This window comes from Notothenia coriiceps, unplaced genomic scaffold, assembly GCF_000735185.1.
Source record: "Notothenia coriiceps isolate Sejong01 unplaced genomic scaffold, NC01 NC01_scaffold00004105, whole genome shotgun sequence".
NCBI classification, from domain to species: Eukaryota; Metazoa; Chordata; class Actinopteri; order Perciformes; family Nototheniidae; genus Notothenia; species Notothenia coriiceps.
In genome coordinates this window covers 439,260-461,080 of record NW_011336806.1, presented here as the reverse complement: position 1 = coordinate 461,080, position 21,821 = coordinate 439,260, and the positions used below count along the sequence as shown (strand labels likewise).

The window sequence follows — 21,821 nt, the reverse complement described above, 5'->3', positions numbered from 1 at the left end:
CATAAATGGACTGCCCTCACCAAAATGGCCGCCGGTCGAGGTAGGTTCGGTTCCATTGGTCAACGGTTGTTTATGGTTGCTAAGCAATGTCAACGCTGTGGGAGGAACCACGAACCAGTGCAGAATGGAATGGAACCTATAATGACACCTGAACAGGAAATTAAAAGTCTCACTTTACTTTTTAAGTCCATTATTATTTTGTTGGTGGTGTTTGATATCCTGTGCTTGTCAGCTTTTCTAAACCGACTTTATCCGGGATGGGAACTGTTTTTCAGCCATTTGTCCGCGTGCTTTTAAACTAGGTAAGCTAATGAGGCTCAACTCGGCTGTGTTACGTTAAATATGTATATGAAATGATAATTGAACAGTGTTCTTTGTTTTTTTTTGTTATCTTTAGCTAGATACTGTATACGTCCACTGCTGTGTTGTGGATGTTGAGCTATGGGATCAGAGTCAGTGAAGGTGGTTGTGAGGTGCAGGCCCCTGAATGACCGGGAGAAGGCTCTCGGCTCTAACACGGTTCTCTCCATCGACCCGCACCACTGCCAGTGCTTCATAGAAAAGCCCGGGGCAGTGGATGAGCCGCCCAAACAGTTCACCTTTGATGGGACCTATTTCATTGATCAAACCACTGAGCAGATGTACAACGAGATTGCCTATCCTTTGGTTGAGGTAAGCTCTGGCACCCGCTTTTGATTCTGTTTTTTTTTTTTTATGTGTTTAGTTTTCAGTGCCAACACACAGAAGCATTGCAAAAGTAGTCACTGGTGGTCACTGGACACCCTGAGTCCAACAACAGTCTATATCTTATTGCTCATGACAGCAGACCTAATTATTTACTTAACAGGTAACGTACCTTAAAAAAAGCACCCTTCTGACCTCTGAAAGTGACTGACCGCTTCAGAGGTCAGAAGGGTGCTTTTTTAAGGTACTTTTTTAATGCCAGACTTTATTCCTATAATTTTCTTTACAGGGTGTCACTGAGGGATACAATGGCACAATCTTCGCCTATGGACAGACTGGAAGTGGGAAGTCTTTCACCATGCAGGGGGTGTCCGACCCTACAGCCCAGAGGGGGGTCATCCCACGAGCCTTTGAGCACATCTTTGAGAGTATACAGGTAGATGAAAAAATATATATATTTAGCAACACAAAAATAAACAATACAGTACAGGAAATGAATGTACAATATAATATAATTTAATCAAAAATTATGTAAGTTATGCTACACCACAATTTACAAGAAAGGTACCATTATACTTAAAATGAAGAGAACGTTTTGCATATTTATTTAATGTACAGATAAATGAAAATGCACAAAAGTGACAATTAATTCTCAGGTTAATAAAAAAATAATTGGTCACTGGTTTCAGCTTCTGAAAAAAAAAGCAAGGATCCACTTCAATTTAAATATTGTTGTAGAAAATAACAAGGTAAACTGATAATGCTAGTGTAATAATAATGCTTAAAATTGATTTCTTTGTCTTTTAGAAGTATTTAGGTAGGTTGGGATCCGACTAAGCACTTTTTGTACGCCATTCCAGTGGCTACGACTTTTCTTACATATAGTCTCTGTCCAGGCTTGTCTGAGCTTTATGTGCTCCGAGAGACTCATTTGATGTGTTTATGTGTGCAAGCTAGTGTGCAGAAAATACAAAATTCCTGGTGAGGGCCTCCTACTTGGAGATTTACAATGAAGAAATCAGAGACCTATTGGGAAATGACACCAAACACAGATTGGAGGTAAGTCTTTTGTTGTTTCAATAAACAAATCAGAAGCCCAAAGGATTATTGCTCTTTAGTAAATAAAGTGATTATAGCTTCTCAGGCTATTCTCTGTCTGTGAGCTTTTTGTGGAATGTGCATGTACTGTGTAAGTTGCCATGGTGACTTACAAGCACAGTAGTTGCTTGAAGGTCAAGGTGTTTGAACAAGGTGACAGATTTGGATTGTGTGTATGTGTTTTTGTGTGGTTGATGAATACTTAGCTGAAAGAGCATCCAGAGCGGGGGGTGTATGTGCGGGACCTCTCCATGCACACTGTGCACAGTGTGGGTGAGTGTGAGAGAATCATAGTGCAAGGCTGGGGGAACAGGGCAGTGGGCTTCACGCTGATGAACAAGGACTCCTCTCGCTCACACTCCATCTTCACCATCCACCTGGAGATCTGCAACACTGGTGAACATACACACACACACACACACACACACACACACACACACACACACACACACACACACACACACACACACACTGATGCAATACGTTTAACATGTTGAAACATATTGACATTCCGTTTAATATGTGATAAAGGCATTTTTGTCTGCATGAAGGAACATGTGCTTGATCTTCCTTTCTTTAAAGAGGCCCTATTATGCTTTTAGGGGTTTTCCTCCTGTAGTGTGTTATAGAGGTTTTGGTGCATGAAAATGCTCTGCAAAGGCTAAAATCCCAAAGTTCCCTCCAGAGAGATTTTCTCTCCCACGCACTCCCCCCCTGTCTGAAATGCCTGCATTAGTGCTCCAACCCATTCTATATGATAGGTGAAGGGGCGGGACATCTCTAAGCGGTTGACTAATCACATTACACTACATTACATTTCATTTAGCTGACTTACAATAAGTGCATTCGACCAAGAAGATACTTATTGTCACAACAGAGCCGTCTAGCTAACCAATCAAAGCAGACTGGGCTCTGGTTTCAAACAGAGGGTGAAAAGAGATGCTGCAGCAAAGGCAGTATGAGACAAATAAATACCCTTTTGAACATTAAAGCATGGAGACATGTCACAGTAGAGGAACAAAATACAAATATGAACCTGAAACCTGAAAATGAGCATTATAGGGCCCCTTTAAATTCCACTTTCTGAAATCTTTGATAGTGTGTCGTTTTTATTTTTGTATGCATCCACTCTCCGCTGAACTTAGATTTTCCGGAATGCCTTTTCAATAAGATCATAACAACTTTGATTTAAAAAAACTTGTGGATGATGAAAGACAAATACATGTTAAATGCTTCATTGCAGCCTGCTTTATTTGCAATGGACTATCTATATTATTATATATAATATGGATAAGATAAATTGCGATCTTGGTCATTACTGGGTGGATTTTTCCTTGCGTGAAAACCAACAAACAATAATACAAGTAAAATTAAAATCACCCAACTGCACAAAAGCCCATGAATATTTTTAAATAAAGTGTGACCAGCTTTGATACATTTAAATGCTGAATAGGATCAAAGACCCAGACCCAGCAGGTTTAAAAAAATTAAATAATTTCAGGGTGTCTGTTTTAGTAATTGTAACAGTAACAAGTCACATTTTTCACAATGTTCTTTGTCATCCCATATTCTCAGATGCAGAAGGCCAGGATCATCTACGAGCAGGTAAACTTAACCTGGTTGACCTGGCGGGAAGTGAGCGTCAGTCTAAAACCGGTGCTACAGGTGAGCGGCTCCGCGAGGCCACCAAGATCAACCTGTCCCTCTCGGCGCTGGGTAACGTCATCTCTGCGCTGGTGGACGGACGCTCCAAACACGTCCCCTACCGAGACTCCAAGCTGACCAGGCTGCTGCAGGACTCTCTGGGAGGAAACACGCGCACATTAATGATCGCCTGTCTGTCCCCCTCGGATAACAACTACGAGGAAACCCTGAGCACACTGCGCTATGCCAACCGGGCCAAGAGCATCCAGAACAGGCCTCGTATCAATGAGGACCCCAAAGATGCTCTGCTGCGGGAGTATCAGGAGGAGATCAAGAAGTTGCGGGCCCTTATCTCAGGTCAGATGGGCACCACTAACCTATCATGTAAGTATTTTTTGACCAGCCTTTTAATTCAAGCCAAAATGACATTTTCATTTGAATATTGCTAAGTGATTTTTATGCTACCAAGAGATATCAAGAGACGTTCCACCTGGATACGCTTACTTGTTGTGTGATTTTTAACGCCTGCTTTTTATCCTACTTTTTCTTCTATTTTGCATGCAGCTCTGCTCTCTGGTCACTTTTCTGAGGAACCCCCTGCTGCTCTTTCAAGGCCACAGTCCAGCACCACAGAAGTAGAGAAGGAGAAGATTAAAGAGGCAACTACAGGCCGTTCCCACACCCATATATCACTTCACATCTCTACATGCTTTGAGAAGAGAGCAGGTGATTTATTGGGCTGTATTCTGCTCTCGCCACAGGAGTACGAAGAGAGGCTGGCCAAGTTGCAGGCTGAGTACAATGCAGAGCTGGAATCCAAAGCAAAGCTGCAGGAGGACATCGCTGCCCTGCGTTCCTCCTATGATTCCAAACTGTCCAATCTGGAGAAGGCTCGAGCCAGCAGGGGGAGCTCTGGCCCCAAGAATGAAAACAGAAAATCTTCTTCCCAAGAACCAGGTAACTAGTTTTGAAATGTGGTCCAGTGCATATATTAGCATGTCAAAAAAGCCTAAGTAAACACTCCTGCTGAACACAATGTTGTTGTATGAGATTGCATTTTTTTATCAAGAGTCCTTTTTTTTGTGTATTTACTATCACTGGATTGTCTTGCTTCTAAGCATCAGTAAGTGCTAGCTGTATGACAGAGGTCTCAGAAGAAGAGGGCTCCAGCCACACTGATCCCGTTTGCCACAAAACAACTGGAGTAACTTCCCAGACAAAGGTACTGTTCATTAGCACCTTCCGACACTACCAGTAAACATTCAACATATGTTATAGTTTCTATATTAGGTATCTACCATTTTAGAAATAACTGCTGGACATGAATGCTGACATTCAAATACTCATTGGATATTATTTCCTCATGTTGGCGAGCCAGCCTGCTGTACCGGCAGTCGGTGTCCCAGAAGGTCCAGACAGAGACGGGCTCAAAGACGCTCCTGATGTCACTGCAGGGCCTCTGGACCAGCAACATGTCCTGGAGAGGTTTGTAGAGACACATTGTACACACAGAACCAGCCATTACAACTGCTGGCACTTTATGTCTTTTTACATGATGTCTTTCCAACGTTGTGCGAAGGATGTGGAGCGTGACGCCATAACACCATAACGTTTTTGTGTACCAGGGTTCCCACGCATCCTAAAAAGCCTTAAGAGGCATTCAATTGATATTGAATATATAAATAAATGTATTAAAATATGGACTTAATTGGTATTTAATTTGTAAGTACATATTTCAAAAGTCTTGAACATGCTAGCACATAGGAAATAGGATTGTATGCATACTTTTCTGAAGTTGCAATGTAAATAATTGTTTGAATAATTGGTGACATATATTTTTGGGAAAATAATTGTAATATTAACATAAGTTAGATCTTGAAATTGCACCTTAAATGGTCTTGAACTCTAATTCCAAGTGGCATTTAAAAGGTCATAATTTGAATTTGCCTAAATTGTAGTAACTCTGTGTAGACAATTGTTCTGATAATTAAAAAAGGTCTGAGGTTGTAAGAAACTGTCTCAATGCTTAATTGATATTATACATACGATAATAAAGATAAGATAAGATATAGTTTTATTAATCACAGATTGGGACATGTGGGACGTTGCAGCAGCATGTAAAACAAAGTATTGCACAACATAAGAAAAAAATATATATATAATCATCTAGAAATAGAAAATAAAACAGAACAAAAATGCCTGACCGTCCCTGAAGATAAGCATCTGTAACTATCTGACAAATAAAACACTATTGAAGTGCCAATTTACATCTAAAAACATCTTACTCAGTATGTGTCCACTACAATTGAACTATAAAATGGATCTGTACCAAGATTAATAGTGCATTTTAGTGTTATTTATTCAATTTAAATTTCAGACATGACAGTCCAGTATGAACAGTTCCCTGTTGATCCACCTGTCCCCAGACTGCAGCAACTGGAACAGGAGGTGGTGGGAGGAGAGCAGGCCAGGAACAAAGACTTGCAGCTGAGACACAGGCAGAGGAAGAACCTGGCTGACCAGAGAAAAGTCCATCTTATCAGCGCCTTGTCAAAGAACATTGAGGACAGTGAACATGTGCTGTTAAATGTCTACAACTCCATCCAGGAGGAAGTCCACGCCAAAAGCCAAATGCTGGTCAAGGTCCAGGGAAAGGTGGGTCACAGCTACAGTACAGTAGGACAAATATTAAAGTTGTTATGGGAACTGCAATGGGTTTGGAGCAAAGTTCAACAAGCAGGAGCTCCAACAAGCCGTGTAGGACAGAGAGTGAATACACATACTATACAGAGAACCTGTATGAGAAACCAATGTGAGTTTGGAACATTGAACAATGTAAATCTATTTTAGTAGACCTCAACAATGGAATTATGATCAGTAGAAATGGCCATGACATGGGACCTTTGACACCAAAAATGAATTTATAATATATGAATAAATTATATATCTAGTAATTTTTGGGGATAAAAAAGGATTCTCATACTGTCTGTGCTGCAGCACCTCCTTTCACCCTCTGTCTGAAACCAGAGCCCAGTCTGATTGCTTTGTTGTGATTGGTCATCCGCTTAGAGATGTTCACGTACAATGTGTTTGAGCGCTAACAAATAGAAACGCAAGTGTTACGTAGTGACGTCACTATGTCTCTGAAGTATACTTAGCCCAATGGAGGCGTTTACATGCACCCAAACCTATATAACACACTACAGGAAAGGGAAAACCCCAAAAAGCACAATAGGGACCCTGTAGCTCAGCCCTTTTGGTGTCACTGCTTCTACTTAAGTAAAGCATCTGAGTGTTCCCCCCCCCCACTGGTGACAGCTGAAAGGAGCCAGACTGGAGATCCGGGACCTGCAGGCGGAGTTCGAGGTGGAGCGGGATGACTACCTGGCAACCATCCGGCGGCTGGAGAGGGAGGGCTTGCTACTGCACAGCCTGCTGGAGCGCATGGTGCCGCTGGTGCGCCGCGACTGCAACTACAGCAACCTGGACCGCCTGAAGAAGGAAGCTGTGTGGGAGGAGGACAGCGCCACCTGGAGGCTGCCGGAGGTGACGGTGCAGAAAACAACACTGCCTTCAGGTGCACAATGGCATATTGGAGTGAAATGTGTGTCAGTTTTAGTAATGATGTAGGGCTATAACCCTGGGATCAATAAAGTACTTCTTATCTTATCTTAAATATTATCTTGCTTTCTTTCTCCCTCACAGCAGGGGCTCCGAAGGTTTCAGCTGGCAGAGGTCCAGCTGCTGATACTGGAGAGCCCTTCATGGTGCGTTCATGTTCCACGCATCATCCAACACACACCTAACACTGTCACAGAGCCTTAACCCTGTTGTGTTTTTAGCAGATGGAGGAGGACAGGTACAAGGAGATGCTGGCCCGCAGTGACAGTGAGAACATCGCCAACAGCTACTTCAAATCAAAGAGAGCGAGCCAACTGCTGGGACGTGAAGCTACCAAGGGACACGGTATGGACAGGACAAGCACACACAGACATTTACTAATGAGATGCTACAGTTTAGTTGGCTAGTTAGCTCAGTTTAACATGGTGCTCTCACTGTGGTATATCTTCTTTGGGGGATTCTGAACTTAATGCAGACCAATATCATAAAAACAATGGCACAAAATGAATCATGATTAAATTGTAGAAGGTAAGAAATACTTAAATGTTACTTTTTAATTTGAAAAAGAAGACACACTTGGGAAACCAATATCTTACCTGGTAGAACTGGCGTCTACCCTATCTACAATAAAATGGCCATACAAATAATATAGAAAGATAAATAAACGATACATTTAACGAATAATTTGCTAAATATGAATCTCAAGTGATTCAAGATTCAAAGTTTTTATTATCATATGCACAGTAGCTACAGTGTAGTTATGGCTCCGCCAACTATGCAACATATTATATAAAGGACATCAGACAACAAAATAACAATAATAATAATAATACAAAAATAAGTACGATACATTTTAATAAAATAGTGCAGTTCAAAGAAACAGAATGTAAGGTTAAATATTGTACAGTGAAATACAATTAACTATAACTGTTAAGATAATAAATTAAATACATTTGGATTCAGTGGTACGAATGTATGCAGCATTCAAGTAACGCTAAAGCTGTTTCATATTTAGGTGTTTATGCTCATGTTGGTTTTACCCATCTGATGGAGCTCTCTCTCCTACAGCGGTCCACTCTCCCCCCCCGGCTAACGGGTCGGCCCACCTCACAGTGAGCGGCTCCACCATGAGCTCCCCTGTGGGCTCAGACCCTGTGTTCCCGCGCCCCTTCCGCCTGGAGTCTCTGGGAGTCCCTGTGCCCAATGGTAGAGTGAAACGCAAGAAAAGTAAATCCTACATCCATAACGAGGGGATTTAAAATAACATCCCTTAGGTACTTAAATACTTAAACACATCTCACTGTCATCTGTTTTTTTTAATATATACCCTGTTATTGGTCACATACATTATACATTTTATTATTTGAAGTCTAATGCCCACCAGAATGCACACAGCCAACACTTTTTATGGACACTTTAAATTCAGTTGTCATGTGTTTCGAAAATATTTTCAATTGTTATTTTGAGAAAAAAATACTACCTACATTCTGAAAATACTGTTGAATTTTTTGCACTGTACCTAAACTGTGAAACTCTAGCTACCATAATATTTCATTTATATTGTATTTTGCTATTGCTGATTGTAAACTACAATTAAACCTGTTCGTTATCTAACTTCCAACATCTTGCTGCTAAATATAAATATAAAACAAATGATTCCACCACTTTATGGCACGTTTCTTTTTCCTTTTTTAGACATGGGTTGTTGAGTGTGTTACAAACATTAATAAGAAATTAGATCAGAGTCTGACTTTGTGTTGTTGCAGCTACAGATGACTCCACTGTCGTAATTAGGTCAGGGGGGGCTGTTGTCATGGCAGCAGCGTGTACAGGTAGTCCAAGCTTAACTCATGTTACTTATGACCTCTGGGGTCAGCGTAGTGGATCATTATTAGTGGATTACTTAAGGATAATAGAGACAAGAGAGCTCTTTTTATTCTGTAGCCAATGTCGAAAGGTTGCATGGATTTAGTTTTAATACTGGATTATGATTTTAGAATATCCTATGATCAAGTATCCTGTTGTTTTAGTTTTTTTTTTTTTTTGCTAACACAGCAACAGCTCAACGCCGTAGTAGCATTTGTATCTCTACTGATGAATCAATCATTTCCGCAGTTCACTTTTCTGTCCAGGTATCCTATTTCCGAATGTGGCCATGGCCTGATTTCTTCACCCATTGTTTAATATTAGTTGACCGGCAGAGAGCCGTGTCAGTTTCAACATTTGACACCCTTTGTTTGCCTGTGTGCAGACATACTATACACACATTCTGGGCTATTAGGCCAGCTCCTGTCCTGACCAAGAGATAACACTTCAGAAGCCAAATGTAATTGTCTCTCACAATAATCAACCACACACTAATTTAAGACTGTTGCGTAACCAATGCCTGGCCATTTAGAAAAGTCAGTGGTGGGAATTAGAAGTCTTACATGGAAGGGATAGTGAGAAAACAGAAAGGAAGACGCCGGTGTGCTAAGAGGTGGGGCTCAGGATAATCAGAATAATGGAAGATCAGCTGAGCAGGCGTTCTCGTTGCTCAAGTGGCGTGTAAGATGAGTAGTGTGACTGTAAGTGGAGTGCTGGATGAGGCAGGCACGTAAAGCCCTGTGCAGGTTTACAGGGATGATAGTTGGACTGAATCAAAGACCCTTTGTCTCTCTGTGCAGCTGTACCTGCAGGATGTTATTCAGCAGCTCAGTCTGAAAAGCAAACTAAGTTAATCACATTTAAATCACAACATGTATAAAAGATGTGAGGTTAAAGATAACAATACATGGTATTTAATATGCAGATGTCTTTATTTTCACAGGTATTCATCAAAATGGTAAAAATGACATTATCACTCTTTTTAATTCTGGTTGAACTCATCCAGTATCTAGACACTTAAGGCAGAGGCTTGGACACAGTCTCTCACATTAAAAACCATCTACACCATACACCCTGTAAAAATAGTAGCAAAAACAAATCCGGGGCTTGATACATAGGATGTACTGCTGATGCGTTTTGAAGATTAGAGAATACAGAAAAATCAACCCAAAACATTTTCCAAACCTTTTTTAGTTTGTATTATAAAGATCTTTAAGATTTTGCTCCAATGAATGTTCTCAACAATCTACTTATAGGCACAACAGGGATTTGTAAAACAATCAGAAATGTAAAAAATCTGTTGATTTGGGTCGATGTTTACTTTTAAGTGCAGTGGAGCAGCATATGTGCAATATAATGGAAAGCCATAATACGGCTCTAAAATGTTTTTATGTGCAAAATAGGTTACCTGCAATATTTATATTTGCATTCTCTTGGTAAATCAGGATAAATACTTGTTTACAGCCATACATTTGTGTGTGCATACTGTATGGAAATGAGTATTTAACCAACCATTCAGGTGTAATAGATTAGGTGTGGGTCTTGAAAAATCATATTTAAGTGAAATTTGTTCAAAAAAACACAATAAGATATCCTGATTAGATGGCGTTACATCAACATACCATTTAATCAACACAGAACCTTAAGGACTTGAAGAGTTTAAACTGCTTTTTATAGGTGAAATCTACAAAAGATCCATAATCGAGAACAAAACGACCCTCATGTACCTCAATCCAGTCCCCTGTATTGCAAACTATATTCAAAGGTGTAATCTTGCCCTTCAAACTCTCACTCTTCTTCATCCTCTCCTGCTTGACTCTGCCAAAGCACCAAGTGCCAAGTTTCCACTCAATGCTCTAATGTCTAATCTCTTAAAGCTGGTGGTACTCTTGAACTCTTCGCTCTGCTTTTACTCAGACACTCTTCTGCTGTTTACCTGATTCAGTCTTTGAGCAGTCCAAGCTTTCTGAGTGCTTCCTTTCGATCAGCTCCCATCCCAGGCACCACCATCACCGTATATCCCACTGAGTTTGGGGGTTTGTGGGGTACAGGCTGTGTGTTTTCTGTATTTCTGTGTTGGTCCCGTGTAGCAGCGCGCTCTAGGCTAGCTGCCTTCACTCCGTTGGATAGAGCGGAATGTGACGCGGACGCAGGCAGCTGGTCCCGTCTGGAGCAGAGATGGAAGCTGGCACTGCTCTGCAGAGCCTTGTTCTTAGGCTCTGTAGGGACATGAGAATAGGACAACGACGGGCTTCTTGATGGGTTAGCATTAGATGGACCTCTTGAGAATCTGCTGGTCGTCGGGTCCAGAGAGGAGTGAGATTTAGTGGGAGGCCGTGGAGCTACTGTCTCATTTTTGGGCTGTTCGTCTTTCAGGAGACCGAGCTTCTCCAAAGCCTCCAGTCTTACAACCTTGGGGTCTTTCGCATTCTTTATATTGTAGGAAACATCTTCTGCATATGGGGTTTTAACAGATGTTTTGGCTGTTATCTGTTTGGGTTTCGGGGCCACAACTGGAGGATCTGTCTTGGACTTAAAAGCCTCCGAGTTAAATCGGTCAGATCTTGGTAGCTTTCCAAAGTGTGGGCCTTCCTCTGTGACAGGAGGGTGCTTGTTCAAGTCTATTGTATGATCAATCGTGGGACATAGAGGCGTCTTCTTTGTTGAGGCACTCCTCCGCAGATAAACCAGTGCGTCGTAGGACAGGGGGCCTCTGGGTAAACTTTCAGTCAAATCCCTGGGTTTGGTGGCAGGAGGTATCCCAACATTAGCATAGAAAGATACATGGTGGTTAACAGGTTTCGGCTTGTGTTTGTGATCAGGTTTGTTGCTTGAAGGAGGGAACTGAGACTTAGAGCTCAGGTTTTTGTCAGGAGAGAAACCTGCCTTTGCATTTGGTATGGAACATGGAGAGCTGCTAGCTATAACAAACGGTGTAGGAACCAGGTAGCTGTGCATGGGTTTGGTGTCAGCATTTTCCGAAAAGTCTTGTTTCCGCAAACCTAAAAAACAAACACTTGTTGGTCAATAGAAAGTATTTCATTGAGAACATTTAAGGTAATTCTGCATTTGGGCCTTGAGATGAACTCACTGTTGAGCTTGGTTTTGCTCATGGAAGCCGACAGGTCAGCCAGTTTGGAGACCAGGTTGCCGGCGCTGGGCCGTTGGTCAGGCTCATCATTAGACAGCCCACTATCCTCCTCAGTATCCAGAGAATCAATAGTCTCCTCCAGAAACATGAGGCAGGCCTTCTCTTCAGCAGAGAGGTGCTCTAGACTATCATCACTCTGCAATGCATCAAAAGAGGACTTTCCTTTTGACAACACATCCATAATGAGATATCACACTAAATCTGAGAAATTGTCAAACTGAAGAATCGAGATGTGACACCCTTTTTTATGGGAACAATCCTTGACTTTTAAATACACACATCTATGAAGACACCTAAAAGTACCCATGTTGCTTTGCATAAGGAATTGTAGTAGAGCTACTACTTTCTTAGATGCAAGAGATGAAGGTTAGAAACTTACAAAGATAGAGTTGGCACTGACAACGCTGTCGCAGCTGCCGGCGCTGTCCATGCTGGTCTCCAGTCCAATGCCTCCTGGCCAGGTGTCGCTTTTAGGCATCTTTAGTACCCCAATGTATCCAATGTCAGTGGCAAAGGTTGTTGCGTTCCACTCTGTTAAAAAAGAAAATACATTGTGAGTTAAATAAAAAATAGTTTCTCAAAAACCTTGCCATAGTCAAATTGATGAATATGTTATTTGATAAGTAACGTCTATTTAATAGATCATTCTAGTTGTGCCTATTTCAGTCACATTCTTTCTTTTTGTGTCTGTGTACCCTATCTCCCAACACATTGAGAATTCTCTTTCAAATACTTTCCTGTTGCATTATCTTGCAGTACCTTTGCATTCAATCTCTCGCCATATTGTTGGTCTATCCACATTTTCTGTAACCTAGTGCTAACCTTGTGCAGCAATTTCTAATCAGTATTAAAGAATACCCAGTTTACAAATAACTAATGTGTGTGCAACCTACAGGTAGAAAACACACTGGTGTGATGTAATGAAGGGTTGTCTATAAACATGTATGTAATTACACGCTTACATGGTCTAATCAAATTCTTTAGACACATTTACTTTAACTTTTAAATGGAACCTATTAGCAGTACGTTGGTTCTTACCTTGGGGAAATTACAAGAGTCCTACAATGTCCAGACCTCTAAAGAACAGTAACGATAAAAAGAACATAAGTTTACCCTCAATACTGCTTCAAAACTTCATGATGCCAGATGTGTAGTGTAAAAACTCAGGGGCTCAGGATACAATTATTGATCACATCGTCTGACATATTGTCAAAGCACCATTTAGTAACATTCAGTATTTCTTTCACTGACTATTTTTTATACTCCAGACCTTTGACCACATCTGATGTGATGTAACTGCCATATGACATTTGATTTTTAAGTGTAAAGGAATGTTGGCTTCCTCTGTTATGATTAAATAATGGACAGTACAATGTGCACAGGCCTTGGTTAACAATATTCGGCTTGGAGCCAGGTCAGCTGTACATTTGATCCCACAGAGGCTTTAGATTTGGCTGATGTTTAATACTTGAGAATTCCATGTAAACAGTGTCAAACCCTAACCTGAAGTTATGTCAAACACGATTACAATTTTTCCTTGGTAACTTTAATATTATTAACATAAACTGTAAATGTGGGGTGCATTGTGGTTGCGCAAGAATCTGATATAATAATCCAGACCTCGTTCGTTTGTCGTTTTTTTTTGTGTGTTTTCTTTTATGTTGCGGGTCTCCCCACGAGCCACTACCACGGAGTAGGGGGCGGGTCGTAACAATAGCACACATTCTATGATATCCATGTTTTCTTAATGCAAAATTATTCATTTGTGATAATATCTATATAAGTGATAATATCTACCTTGCAGGCGCCCTAGGGGAAGATAAAACAAGATTATGTAAAAACTGTTAAGTACAGTGACTGTTGAAAACAAGTCAATACTAATATAAATCTATCAAAAGTGTTTTTAAAATTTCCTAAATGCTTACTAAATGATCATAAAGTTAATTTCCATACTAAATTGGCATTACATCATTACCATTTGCTGCCTTGAAGTTCATCAAGTTAGAATGTCTTACAAATGGTTCCAAGTAATGTTAAGGAAACATAGTTTGTAGTTAATGGCTAAAACCTCTGTATGTGTTCAAATGGAGTCATGTTTAAAGAATTTATAAAATAGTTTCTATCTCAATCTTATAACCTTGTTGGGCTTTACATGCACATGAGCTTTGCAGAACGACAGGGTATTTTAGCTCAGTGTTTTTGACAGATACCTAGCTAGTCCTCTAGCTGCATGTGACTCAGATTACGGGACGCATGCCACTCCTAATCTTCCTCGACCGGATCAGTTTCAGAGTGTGGAGGGCAGCAGAAACGATCCCATGAAAGCCATATGATATCCATCTTGTTTTACTGCAACACAATTCATTTGGGTGTATCTATAGAAATTATCATTGTTTTCAGATAATGTAAATATGAATACCAGGTTAAGGGATAGGTTTACTCCTGGGGATGGAAACATTTACACTTAAAGACGAAAATATTACAAATCGAAAGAACAGTTGTTCAACAGTTTCTTTCTACCAGAAAACACACTTTATAGACGAAAAATACATTTGACTTTTCTTCTGAAAGTTTAGTATAAAGGAACGTCTGTATGTAGTGTAGAGAAATGTACTTTTGGATAAGTTTCAACACCTGAGAGGGAAGGCTTTCTAGATAAGCCAAGAGAGGCACAAAGGCACTCCTGTTCACCTGGGTTGCTTTGTCATGCCATCCCATCACTATCAGCTGGCAAATATGTAAATGTTCCCATATGTGCTGATGTATTTTGGTCAGGATGTGAAACTGAGATAACATGAATTGTTTTAAACTGACACAATCTGCGTTGATTTGCATGCAAATAACAACGCTGGGTTTTAGAAGCTTCTGATTTTTGGTTATCTGTTTAAGTAATGAAGTATTACAGTGCTGCGTGCTGTGTGTTGCGTCAATGTGTTTTTCCCTTTTCATAATAAAACCTTCAGACTACTAAGAATGTAGTTATTCATTGATCCCTGTTGACCATTTCCAGTGGAGGGACATGTGCATGTGCATGGATGAACATACAGTGCATCATAATGTTATCTCTATACTGTAGACACACCTATCAACAAAGTAGCTACCGCCAAAGAAAGACATGGACAAGCAGAGATTAAAGCAATAAACCTAAGTGCTTTGTCCAACTCCATGGAACATTATCTCTGCTATTAACACAGTGGCAGTTTGGTTTTTTATTGTATCTATTAAAGAGCAACTTTCCAAGCTTGTATTAATGCATTGATTGAAAGGGACTGTGCAACTGGTTTGAATCATCACTGTTTTTATTGTAAAGTTATTTTAAACCTCTGCCTCAAACCCCATGCCTTAAAACTAAAAGTAAATTAGAATTGTCATAAACAAAATATACATTTACCAAAATATGTTAAATGTAAGACTTCCAATTCAGCCCCAAAAGGCAAGATAACTAAATATTGTAAAGAAGTTATTTAATTACAACAGTAGCCTATGACATTATATACACATGAAGTGTGGCAACAGAAGCTAGGAAATATAATGGTTAAAGCCAAAATTTAGAAGTTGTACATCAACCTGATGTGGATCAGCTTTCCACAAAAAAAACACGATTTTAACCATTTAAATAAAGAGGTATTTAAACTGACCACGAACTGGAAATTGCACTAATTGAACACATACCTTGAATCTTCGAGCATTCGTCAGTTATCCATCTTCTGCTTCTTGTGCAAGTGAAGACGCGGGTAAATGAGAGAGTGGCTCTGTGTTACCTGCACGAGGGACTTTATGCTCTAAGCTTTTAGCCAATCAGAGAGCAGGATTCTCCTTAAGACCCACGAGCTGTCGTTGTCATATTACCTACAACTGCATTAAGCTGCTGATCAGTATCTGTTTCAGACTCTCTTCTGACTGTGGTGTGAAGTCGGGCTCCTTACTCAAAAAGTAACTTGTTACTTACTGCTGTAAAGGAAATATAAGTGGATTACTCTTGCGATAATTACTCCCAAATTTGGATATAACAAGTTACTATACTTATACTAACTATATATCATACGAAAGATAAATACTTGTAAAATAACGTTATTTTAAGGTGAGACAAAACAGAGTGAAGTTAGGTTTAGGTTGGATATTCGATACACTTTCACTTCAGTCCTCTTATCCACTTCTTATTGGACCATCAATACATTGGCTGCTGGTATCTATAACTGTTTCCATCTCGCCAAGACTTTGTTCATGATATTATTGAAATGCTAAACTGGGACATTTTTCACATTTTTGGACATCCTACACTGACTTTTTCATTGTTTTTCTGAAAGGCTATGCTATGATTTTTTTCTGATTTGACTATAATATGATTTACATTTTTTTATATAAAGATACTTTTAAGCTAAGGGACCCTTATCTAAAACGTTTTTTTTTAAAATAAGGATCCCCCTTATAATACAATTTTACTTTTTAGATAAGGGTCCCCACTCATGTCTGGAATATATTTTTTAAATAAGGGTCCCCCTTATCTAAAACGTGACACTTTAGATAAGGGTCCCCCCTTGAAAAAAAAAATGACTTTTTTGATAATGGTCCGCCTTATGTCCGGAACAACATTTTTAGATGAGTGTCCCCCTTAGGTCCGGAATTATTATTTTTTAGATAAGGGTCCCGTTACAAAACTATTTGTCTGTGGAGTTTACATTTCAGTTTTTTATATTTTCGACTATGTTGTTTTTTATTTATATTTTTTATTTAGTATGTTTTTTTTGTATTTACAACAGACTATACTATGTTGTTTTTAAACATATGTTTAATGTTGTTTTTTCTTTATGTATTTTTGACACACTATACTGTGTTATTTTTCCTGATATTTTAGACATATTTTTGTTATACTATACTGATATGTTTAACAAACTATAATATGATTATTTAGTGCTCTTTTTCTTTTCTTTTCTTTAAATATAGAGACAAATACACTATAGGTATAGTATGATATTTTTCTGATATATTGAACAGTGTAATATAATTGTTTTGTACATGCTGTACTATACCTTTTTTTTTAAACATGCTATACTATTTAGTTTTGTATGACATTTACAACGTACAAAGATAATTTTGACAAACTATACCATGTTGTTTTTCTGATATTTTCACATTGATTATTGATAATTGATTATGAAAATAAAGCAATTACTACATTGAAGTCTCATTTCTACTCAATAGCTGTCATCCATATCAATGCGGATTTGTATTATTACACTAGACAATAAGGACACACCTACTTATTTGTATTTGATTTTAGGGCTTCTTCCATTTTATACATAAATGATAAAAAATGCAGCAGTTTTTTGTATTGAAAAGTCATAATTTTTCCCCATATGTTTATGTCATGTGACCCAGTGACTTCAAATCAGCTAAATGAACTGTTTTCCGTCAGTGTTTTGAACTAAATGATGTTAATTATATGTTAAATAATAATACTGGTGCATTAATGGGATTGTTGCATGATACTGCTGTAGAGGTTCAGTTATCTTTTGGGGGATGAGAAAAACAGCCCTGTTTTCAGTTTAGTGTAAATGCAAACGTGAAGTCTACTTATCTATTATCTTGCTTTTTTGTAGTAGCAGTACTGATGATGTAATGTAAATGGTGGTAAAACACTTTGTAAAATCATTTTACATCCAATTAAGGACTAGATGTTTCTTAACATGGCCCAGGATCAGGGTTGTTTTGCAAACAAGGGTTTGATTGACTCATATACAAAGTGACTCGTACTCAACACCGTTGGCTATAACTTTTAATTGTGACACAACACTGAAAAGATCAAGTAAGTCCAGTTTTTCCGTAGTGCTTAGTGTGTAACATTCATTGTTTTTGTCCTTGAAGAGTCATGAGATCTTGGTAAACACAACGAAGCCAGTTCCTACTTTCACTTTTCCCTGTTAAAACTACCTTAAGGTAACAGATGAGGGGGGAAATCATATTTATTCACATTCAAATAATTAAGATAAATCTACAAGAAAATCTCAATCAAATCCTCCACCATCAAATAGATTTTTTGGCAACAACTCTGTACCAATATTGTCATCACAGAAAGTGAATTACAAACACTGGTTCTCAAGAGAAAAAGTAATCCCACAATTACCTATTTTGGCCTCCTCTAATTTATAATGTTTGAGCTATGGTTTTAAAGAAACAAGTGCATGCTTCATCCTTATAGGCAGTGCAGAAGAGCAAAGAGATCATGTCTGACTTTAGCTGAAAATGTGAGAACATGCTCCATTTGTGCAACGCATACAGTGTAACATCATCTTTTATGGCAAAATGCACTACATAGTAAACCAAAAAATACTTATTTCCAAACACCCTGGCAAAAGATACTTTAGGCCTTCAAATGTTAGCTGAAAAGTTGTGATTTCAAAGATAAATGGTTATTGTTGATTAGCTGAATCCTAAATGCATTCCGTCAGCAAGATTTCTCGTACATCAATTCACAGTCTCACACTTTAGATTTCCCTCTCACCATCTTTTGTAATATTAAATAAACGCTCAAACAAATGAACATGCTTAGTGTTTTTTCAAAAATATGCAGCAATGTAAATCTAAAACTGGATTTAAAAAAAAAGATTTCAGCATGACATTTGAATATAACACTATAATAAAAAATAAAAACACTCCTGAAATACTGTTCTGTACTGAAAAACAGAGCTACAGATTTTATGTTTTCAGCACCATTTCTTTTGACTAATCTAAAATAAGATAACTGATAAGCCATATTGTGACAAAAATAAAGATGAAATAGTCTCACATAAGTAGTTAAGCTAACTTTGGATCACAATTGGCAACGTGATATTGTATTTCAAAATGCATAACCTCAATCTCAATGACCACTGCTCACTATATTCAAACCAAACTGTGATGCACAGAGCAGATTTCTACATTTGACCAAATTATACATTTTAAGTATTCAACTAGTTTATGACACAAAAAACATGCTACATAATCAACATGATGAATAACAGTCATACTTGTTGTGCTGCACTTAAGACAACGGTGAGTTGGATCACATCATAGTGCAAATCATTCCTAGTCGTTTTAAACTCTTTCAAGAGCCAGATAGCCGGGTTTTAATCAAACAGAAGTTTAGTCCATCCAAGCAAGTATTTGCAAATTGGAAGATTTTTTTCATTTAACACATTCATTTTTTTTCTACACCACCAGCTATCAAGTCATCGAAAGGGTTAAAAAAATAATCCTAAAAATGGTTTGCTTTTTGTTGTTGACCCAGATTAAAAAACCTACGTAACAGACTCAAAAAGATGGTTTAGAGACATCGTAGCACGGCAGTAGCGTTCCTGACTTTGAGAACTTACAGCAGTTAAACAGTAATACTTAACAGGTTAGAGGCTCGACACAGTGTCTGCAGATTCTCCTTTGATGTCGTGAGGTAGAAGATCACACAAGCAGAGACCAACAAAGTTGCCAGACGTGGGGCAAGGGGTTGGTAGATGTTGTATTTGTGAGAGGGAGAAAAGACAAAACAGTGTTCACACTTCGCCGAAATTGGTGTGGCCTGTGTCCTTGGCATGTTCACGCGCCTCCTTTTGTCCCACAAGGCCTTGCTGGCAAACCATGCAGCGCAAAGCGAAGCGGTTAACATCCGTGAACTGCCGCTTGCGGCGGGCTTCATCCGCCAGCTCAAGTGCCAGAGCCAGGATGACGTCGTCCGTGGTGGAGAAGATAGTCAGGGGCGGAGCGTCGGAGCCGGGCGTCTCTTTCTGCAGGGGGTCGTAGTGGATGCCGTCGTAGATGAGCAGCACACGTTTGTGGTATCCAGCATCCTCCCCAAATCGATCCACTCGCACCGTCTGAGTGTCCACCACACAGATCTCGCACTGGTAAAACTTGGACAGGATGGAGACCTCGATTGCCCCCCCCCAGGTGTCGTCACATCTGATCCACGTGCAGTAGTCCTCGTTGGTCTTCCCCAGCACCGCTTCAGAGTAAGCTGTGGTGTCACTTGACACGATCTGGGCTATGAGGCCGCGCATCTCTGGGGCACACGCAGGGTCATACACCCCCCCCTCTACCACATAATACACACTGGTGAAGAGGCATGAGTTGTCTGCTGGGACGACTCTACGTGCCAGCATGGGCGAGGCTTCCAGTCGTGGTACTTTAGTCACAGCGGGTTGCTCCTGAGGCGGTTTTGGCTTGTTTTTGTCTTCCTCAACAATGAGTGTGTCTCCTGTAGAGGAAGACCAAACAGTTCAGCCTAGTCTGACTTTTGTAAGAACAAATTGAGAGGAAACATCTATTTTGTTTACAGCTTTGCAGTTGTTAACAATATGTTGAGTCAGAACACCTTAACTGCAAATAGGTTTGCCACTTCTTGAGATATATGCCGCCAACTTTCCAGATGTTATAATAATAATTTATTCAAAAATGTACTTAAATGTTAACCCAGTCAATACATGATGTGAATGTATCTGAATGTTTGACATCAACATACCTGATTTGATAGGGTAGTCTTTGAGGTGAGCGTCTCCATTTTGAAGATCCAAGCTGCTGGGTGGATAACCAACCATGATTTTCTGCACATCACATGGGATACCAGTCAGCTCCTCCACCATACTCTTCAGCTCTTGGACACAGGACTGGTGAGTCAAGCCCTGCATTATGTGGCTGCCATTTTTGGTTTTACAGCGAAGCCGCAACATTCTACCTGCAAAAACATTAGAGGTTTCTCAATAATCTAATTTCCCCTCCTCGACTCCTATCCTCGATACTTAGTCCCGCCCACAGGAGATGCGAGCGGAGGACTGAGGAGGGGAACCGAGGAGAGAAGAGGGGAAGCAGCAGGCGGTTAAGGGATGAGAACTTCCTCCTCCCTCCTGAGCGGTCATTTTAAAGAGATCGTCCATTAATGATCGAGCAGCAGGCCCTCTGTCCCTGATGGCAGATCCACCAGATGTGTTCATGGACGACTTATATTTAGCTTTAAGTTAATTGACGTCCGGTACATAATGAGACAATAACAGAGCTAACATGCACCATATAATGGAATAATTGTATATCATTTATTAGTAAATATATAATTTCCAGGAATANTCATACTTAACACAATCAGACTGGATATATACAGGACTGTCTCAGAAAATTAGAATATTGTGATAAAGTTCTTTATTTTCTGTAATGCAATTAAAAAAACAAAAGTTTTTTTAATTGCATTACAGAAAATAAAGAACTTTATCACAATATTCTAATTTTCTGAGACAGTCCTGTATATATCCAGTCTGATTGTGTTAAGTATGAGAGCACTCTCATAATAATGTGTTTTTGATTCTGAAATTGTATATATTTATATAAATATATACAATTTCATATATGTCCGCATCTGTAGCCTGTTATTGTCTCATTATACCGGACTGTCAATTAATTAAAAGTAAATATAAGTCGTCATGAACACATCTGTGATCTGTCCATCAGACAGAGGGCTGCTGTCATCATTAATGGACGTCTCTTTAAAATGACCGCTCAGAGGAGAGGAGTTCTCATTTCTTTAACCGCCTGCTGCTTCCCCTCTTCTCTCCTCGGTTCCCCTCCTCAGTCCTCCGCTCGCATCTCCTGTGGGCGGGACTAAGTATCGAGGATAGGAGTCGAGGAGGGGAAATTAGATTATTGAGAAACCTCNTTATCACAGTCTTGGATATGTTAAAGATAAGCAACTACATTTATTTTGGTGGATTATTAGTTTTTGCACAGAATCAGATTAAAC

General features: G+C 39.5%; 3 protein-coding genes across 4 annotated transcripts; 1 reads left to right on the top strand and 2 right to left on the bottom strand.

Moving 5' to 3' along the window:
- The first annotated feature begins 186 nt into the window (after window positions 1–186).
- On the top strand, window positions 187–8,672 carry kif17 (kinesin family member 17). 2 transcript variants are annotated; one of them, XM_010767278.1, is made up of 15 exons: window positions 187–302; window positions 398–672; window positions 974–1,120; window positions 1,642–1,743; window positions 1,989–2,178; window positions 3,358–3,810; window positions 3,991–4,085; window positions 4,188–4,383; window positions 4,545–4,648; window positions 4,805–4,911; window positions 5,853–6,081; window positions 6,745–7,003; window positions 7,132–7,193; window positions 7,272–7,392; window positions 8,116–8,672. In XM_010767278.1, the coding sequence occupies exons 2-15, from the start codon at window positions 442–444 to the stop codon at window positions 8,304–8,306; spliced, it is 2,487 nt and encodes an 828-aa protein (XP_010765580.1). In that variant the 5' UTR covers window positions 187–302; window positions 398–441; the 3' UTR covers window positions 8,307–8,672. The 2 variants fall into 2 exon arrangements, with proteins under 2 accessions (XP_010765580.1, XP_010765579.1); XM_010767277.1 differs by having other exon boundaries at window positions 7,269–7,392.
- Window positions 8,673–9,848: 1,176 nt separating this feature from the next.
- Window positions 9,849–15,791, bottom strand: zgc:158258 (specifically androgen-regulated gene protein). The gene is made up of 4 exons (XM_010767276.1): window positions 15,737–15,791; window positions 12,444–12,595; window positions 12,005–12,200; window positions 9,849–11,915 (listed from the first exon to the last, which is right to left on the bottom strand). The coding sequence occupies exons 2-4, from the start codon at window positions 12,540–12,542 to the stop codon at window positions 10,855–10,857; spliced, it is 1,356 nt and encodes a 451-aa protein (XP_010765578.1). The 5' UTR covers window positions 12,543–12,595; window positions 15,737–15,791; the 3' UTR covers window positions 9,849–10,854.
- Window positions 15,792–17,824: 2,033 nt separating this feature from the next.
- Window positions 17,825–20,852, bottom strand: yod1 (YOD1 deubiquitinase). Its single transcript, XM_010767275.1, has 2 exons — window positions 20,556–20,852; window positions 17,825–20,291 (listed from the first exon to the last, which is right to left on the bottom strand). The coding sequence occupies exons 1-2, from the start codon at window positions 20,761–20,763 to the stop codon at window positions 19,591–19,593; spliced, it is 909 nt and encodes a 302-aa protein (XP_010765577.1). The 5' UTR covers window positions 20,764–20,852; the 3' UTR covers window positions 17,825–19,590.
- Window positions 20,853–21,821: the final 969 nt, after the last annotated feature.